General features: G+C 32.8%; 1 protein-coding gene across 3 annotated transcripts; it reads left to right on the top strand.

Annotated features, from left to right (window-relative positions):
* Positions 1 to 481: 481 nt before the first annotated feature.
* On the top strand, positions 482 to 4,902 carry LOC18992530 (tetratricopeptide repeat protein 38). 3 transcript variants are annotated; one of them, XM_024152683.1, is made up of 15 exons: positions 482 to 550; positions 1,854 to 1,973; positions 2,291 to 2,443; positions 2,579 to 2,677; positions 2,793 to 2,894; positions 2,981 to 3,124; positions 3,226 to 3,320; positions 3,396 to 3,525; positions 3,623 to 3,727; positions 3,821 to 3,912; positions 4,002 to 4,053; positions 4,146 to 4,235; positions 4,334 to 4,418; positions 4,514 to 4,578; positions 4,694 to 4,902. In XM_024152683.1, the coding sequence occupies exons 1-15, from the start codon at positions 494 to 496 to the stop codon at positions 4,787 to 4,789; spliced, it is 1,485 nt and encodes a 494-aa protein (XP_024008451.1). In that variant the 5' UTR covers positions 482 to 493; the 3' UTR covers positions 4,790 to 4,902. The 3 variants fall into 3 exon arrangements, with proteins under 3 accessions (XP_024008451.1, XP_006416001.2, XP_024008452.1); XM_006415938.2 differs by having other exon boundaries at positions 3,806 to 3,912; XM_024152684.1 differs by having other exon boundaries at positions 489 to 550; positions 1,854 to 1,977; positions 3,806 to 3,912.
* Positions 4,903 to 6,252: the final 1,350 nt, after the last annotated feature.

The raw sequence follows: 6,252 nt of genomic DNA, 5'->3' as shown, positions 1-6,252 counted from the left end.
TGATTGTATATCATATTTTAAATTATAAAAGCCATAAATTTAATAAAATTATTTAGTTTATATAAAAGTAATTATATATAATGAACAATTCCATGTTTCTAAAGGGACACAAAAGCCAGTTAGGATTACGATATGATGTGCTGGAGATGGGGTTGCTTGGAATTTGGATAGTGTACGGATTCATGGTTTCATTTTGCAAGTAATTGCTTATTTTGTAATAGTCCTCCTTAATCCTACGTTTTTAATATAAAAGTCTTTATACACTACTTAAGAAACTTCAAAAGAAATAAAATTTCAATTTGATCATTTCATGTATATCCTTTTTCTTTTTGTTAAAATATTTCGTGTATATCCACAAACTTTTTTTTTGGTTGTCAACGTGTATATCCACAACCTATGCCACCTTCCTATACGCATTCTAACTTTATAAATACTTAACGAGTCCTCTCAAGTTTCAGTCAACATAATTTTTGGTATTTCTGCAGATTGATCAATGAAGACTTCATGTTGTACTGTTACTCAGGACGTGTCCATGTCTTTGAAATGCATGGTAGGGGATCTTTCTTGGTTCATGACTTCATCTTCATATCTTCTGGCTAATTTCATTTGCCTTCTAATTCATTCTTTTAACGTTTTGCTACACGAAAATAACAGATGCATGCATATTGCTTGACCGGTTCTTGCTTAAAGCCCATGAAGCAAGAACTTGCATCTTATTTTTTTGTTTTTCTTTTATACAATATTATGGGCCATAGTCTAGGTGTTTTGGTTGATTTAAAATTATTTTGATCTAGTCCATAATTTCCCCCTTTTAAAATTTTAAGTACCTTATTAGTTTTGTTTGTTTCGTAATTGTTGGCGGCAACAATCAACGATATCTGAATGAGTATTTTTGCAAAAAGATATCTGAATGAGTAAACTATGTCCGTTTCACATTTTAATGACTACCGTGTTCGTTATGTAGTTGTTAATAACAACGATTGAGTGCTAATTAGAAATTTAAAACACTAAAAGTTTACGTATGAAATGTTGTACAAGACGAGTACGATTGTTGTTATTGTATAAAACGGGACAAAAGCTAAATGAGACAGTAGTTCTACCGTATTATCTCTCATAACTTTCTTATATTTTTTTTACCGTATCTATACTATTAAAACAAAAGCATATGTTTCATGTTCAAATAAATTTTATTTAGTTTTCAACTTATTCTGTTTTTGGATAACTTTTATTTATGTTATCAAATAAGTTAATTTAATGTAATATTAATAAAAAAAATATTTTTAATTTATATTTTAAAATAAATTAGAAATTTTAAATTTGAATTTAGATTTATTATAAATTTATTTAAATATAGATTATATTATTATTAAAAATCATAGAATAAATTATTATTATATTTTTATAAAAATAAGAAATTTAATATTAATTTATATTTAATTTAAATATTCAAATTTAAGTAATATTTTTAATGATAAATATAAAAATAATATATTATTGTATATTTTTATTAAATAAATCTAAAATTTTTAATAATCAAATTTAAAAATATATATAAATAATATGAATGAACGAATTATAATTATATTTTAATAGTCCCAATTTTTTTAAATTAATAAATGATAAATAATTTTCGAATGCACATGGTAGAATTTAGTTATCTCTTAAAACAAACATGATTATATGTCGAAGTGTTGTCACGAGAAAATAAAGTATATCCCTTTGCGCATAATTATCAGTTTTTTTCCACACTGTTTAGAGAATTTTTTTCTTTCTTGTTCTTTTTTTTCTTCTCTCTGTTAAAGTATATCCCCTAGCCTCACGCGCCAACTCTGTTTCGTATTTCCGGTACACAGAAAGAAGACGAAAGTGAGATTCATGAGTACAGAAAAGGAAGCAGATGCGTTTGGTGGGGTTATGAGGTCAATACCTCTTCAGATGGTTGCATCGCTGCCATTAACTCCTATTCGCACCAGGTGGGTTCGTCTAAATCTTTCTTACATTAGGGTTGTCTTTTTTTTGCTACCGATTCTCTATGGCTTGATTTGATTATTGTGGGTTTTCGTAAATGTGTCTCCTTTTTGATCATTTATGGAGTTGCTTAAGTGTCTTGAAATTATCGAGGAGGATTGATTGATTGATTCTGTCGATTTGAGGCTTTTCATCTTACCGTTATTGATTGAAATTCTTCTGTCTTGTTATGCTTAAAGTTGTGATATTTTTTTTCTTTTCTCACTCTTTGTTGTGTCAGTCCCACTTTGGGTTTTGACATTTGTTTCCACGTCTGATGAAGGTTCTTGGCTATGGAAGAGAGAGGAACGTGATTCTAGAAGCGCCATTGTATGATAAAGACTGTGTTTTGGGCAACATTCTGGCTGCCCATTACCTTAGCTCTTCTGATATTGCCAGAGCCAATTACTATGCTCGAGCTGCAGAATCCCAACTTGTAAGCTCTTCCTCGTTTTCTCCTTAATTGTCTATGATTCTTTCTAAGCAAAGGAATGATACTCTCCACATTTCTGTAATCCACGATACTCAATGAGCTTTGGTGTTTTTGACCTCCAAAATTCATTCGTTTTAGGGGAAAGCCACGGCGTATGAGAAAGAAGTTTTCAAGGCTGTTAATTACTTGATCTCTGAGAATATGGACGAAGATGTGGCTTTGGAGTTACATTCTAAGGTTAATATGTTTCTTGGCTTCCGGTTCTTTGTTGTTATGCTTGCTCTCAGTCGGATAGATCTTTCCTTCCTAGCAGTTATTTTAACTCTGATATACAACTCTTTATGTTTTGCAGCTCTTAACAAAATTTCCCAAAGATTTGCTGTCTTGGAAGAGAGTAGAGATTCTCTGTTTCTACATGGGTCGACCCGATCTCTCTTTGCCTCTGTTTGAGAAGGTACTTACAAGAATTATACTTCCAAAACCAGGAATTTTTAAAATCACTACCTTTAATTAACTCCATTGGCCATGTAAACTTGACAGATTTTACCGGAAAATCGAGAGCTAGACTATGTTTATGGTATGCTTGCATTTCCCTTGTTGGAGCTTGGACATTTGGCGGAAGCTGAGAAAGCTGCTAGGAAAGGCTATGAGATCAACAAGAACGACTCTTGGGCTCATCACTGCGTGAGTTTCCAACGCTTACTATCCTCGTCTTTTGTTGTAACTTTGGGTAATATTTCCTCTACCCATATGCAAGCTCTCATCTGTTTTTTTTTGGGGGGCAGTTGTGTCATGTTCTTCAAACTGAATGTCGTTTCAAGGAAGCAGTAGAGTTCATGGAAGAATGCTCAGCCTCATGGGATTCTTGCTCTTCCTTAAGGTAACAAAGTATATACATCTTCTTATCATCTCGGAAACGGCCTATTAAAGAAAACCAAAATTTTGCAACAATCAGGTATTCGCATAATTGGTGGCATGTAGCTGTTTGTTACTTGGAAGGAGGGTCTCCCATAAGTAAGGTACAAGAAATATATGATCATCAGATGTGTAAAGAACTGGAGAAAGACGATGCTGTTCCTAGAGATGTAATAAATCCCTTATCCTTTTTCTTCCTTATTAAAAATGTAATATGAGACTTCCACTAGCAATCTTATGTCTAGTACTTCCAATATTAAACTTCAGGTTTATCTGGATGCTCTCGGTTTGTTATTGCGCTTGGACACACGAGATAATCTAGATGAGGTTTTAGACAGACTGAAGATCTTGGCAGAGTGTTTGACTGATCAAGTAAGTAATACATTTTGTTTGCCTTGCATTCATATGTGTTTATTTTCTCTTCTTCTTAAGTTAAATTTCGTTGTTCAGTCAATGTGGTATCAGGAGTGGCTTTTTGATATTACAACAATATGGGCATTGAGCAAAGTTGGAAACACTTCACTAGCACACATATTGCTCGAGGGCCTCAAATCCCGGTCAGTACCGCTTTTCTCTCTTGTGTCATTTTCTTAGAAATGAAAGTTTTGTCTTTTGACTTATCGTCAGACTCTTGTAATTGTAATAGAGTTTCTAAAATGAGCAAGAAGAAACAACAACTGATGCAGAAAGCGATACAGGTCTGTTCTTGTTGATCCTGACTTATAACTATTAGGAAATTTTTTGAGTTCTTTATCATTTTATAAGATCGTCTTTCTTGATTTAAAATCAGCTTGCTGAAGCTGTTTATGAATACGGAAAAGGCAACTACAAGGAAGCTCTAGAACTGCTCGGTCCAGACTTTGATGCTGTTGACTATAAGGTAACGCATGTTCTTGCTTCAATAAGATAACATGTCAAATCAAAAACTTGTTGATGAAGATACGGAAAACTGATCTTGCCTTTATCGTGCTCAAATAGATGATTGGAGCATCGGATTTACAGATGGATGTTTTTAACGAAATTTGGTACAAATTGCTTTTGCTCACCGGCCAATCTTCCACTGGTACACTCCCAAAAAAAAAAAAAAAAAACTATTCTTCAGCTTGGTTTTTATCGTTTTACTTAGCTAACTCTACGTTTTGAACACCGAATTTGCAGCGTCTAAAGTACTGGAGAGAAGGATAAAGGAGAGAGATGGTGCTCCTTTCTTGTGGCGTTTACTGGTAAATTCTTGAAGTCTGCTTATATGAGCAGAATTATTGATTCAGGACACAGCTATGAGGAGATAGATACATCTTTTATTTGTTCGGTTTATGAAACGTTGACGTTTTGTGGCAGGAGAAGAGTTACGCCATGGAAGGCAAGACAGAAGCTGTTGTAATTGCAGGTGAGAAAGCGAAGGCGTTGGAGTCATTATATTTCAAGTTCGATTGACTGCAGCAAAACGGCACCGTCTTGTTATGGTCAATGTAAAAGTTGACTTTGACATTCTATGTAAATTACCCAAGAAATGATAGACACATTCTCTTAAGATCTCTCTGTACATGGTCCATATATGATAAATATTGTTATAAGAATTTACCAAATGACCAACATAATTATATGGATCTTAATTGCAACATGACAACATGTCTTTTTAAAACGTGATTCCTAATTTCCTTAAAAAACTGAATATCACATTGAATCTTTAAGAGTAAATCGATTGGACTTTTTTGTATTGCTTCTAAATTGACAAGAAAATTCTAAGAACTTCCTTGATGGCGTGATCTTCTCTCCAGGCAGCATATGCATAAACAAAATGACTAGGATTTGTGTAATTTCTTATTTTAAAAACTAGTGTTAAGACTTGTTATTTATTACATACGTGCATGATGCATCACTTTAACAAAACCAAGAAGAAAAGCATGATTATGCATCACCTAATGAATTTGAAATTTCCATGAGTTCTAAGAAGAACATATTCGGTGTGGGAAGAACAAATAAAGACCGTTTCTTTCAAAGCCTGACGTCGGCAACAAAAGCCAACGAAAGGACTAAAAGAAAACAAAAAACTCGACTAGGACATGTTGACAAGAAAACAAAAGAAAATCAAACTCTGATATTTATATTCTTTTCGTTTATCCAGAATGATATGATACACACGTATCATACGGTCATATGTGTATCTATCTATAAATGCAACTGTTTAGAAACGGACGACGAATCCTAAAATATTCTACGCAAATATTCACAAGTCTCTTGACTTTTTGTTTTATGGAAAAGATACATAACAACATAGCCCACGCGCACTACATTTTACGTTCTCCTCATCTCCTCTCCTTCTCTGTTGTATTCTTTTTTTGATTAAAATATATAAAATGAACATTCTTTTCACAACATATCAGTTATAATATGAAAATTAAAAGTATTCTAATTTCTTCTATAAAATACACAGAATTTTAATTCGGTTGTGAAGTTCGGAAGCTACATTTAAAATAGTTTGGCTGAACTGATCTTTCATCAATATTACATGATCATGACGGATCATTAAAGTTTATATATCCCTCTTTAACTATATGGGTTAGTTTCCTCTTTATATTTAAATTTACATTTAGGTATGTAATGGTGCATTTAAATAACCGGTCAAATGGATTGAAATCAAAAAGCAATGTAATCGTTTGGTCGATAAATCGTATACTTTTCCAATAACATGTATAAAAACCTTACAATATAACTAACCGGATAAAAAAACCTTATAATATAACTGGACATAAAATCTTATAATATAACCGGATACCAAACATTGAGCCACAACGTGAGACATTTTCTTGTGAAGTCTTCGCATCACGCACTTCACGCGAGTGAGGTAAAATGTACAAAATACAATGAGTTACGTAGGTCGAACCTTCCGCAGTATA

Source organism: Eutrema salsugineum, unplaced genomic scaffold, assembly GCF_000478725.1.
Source record: "Eutrema salsugineum unplaced genomic scaffold, Eutsalg1_0 scaffold_5, whole genome shotgun sequence".
NCBI classification, from domain to species: Eukaryota; Viridiplantae; Streptophyta; class Magnoliopsida; order Brassicales; family Brassicaceae; genus Eutrema; species Eutrema salsugineum.
Note: the sequence above shows the minus strand (reverse complement) of the source record. Positions and strands in the feature narration are given on the sequence as shown.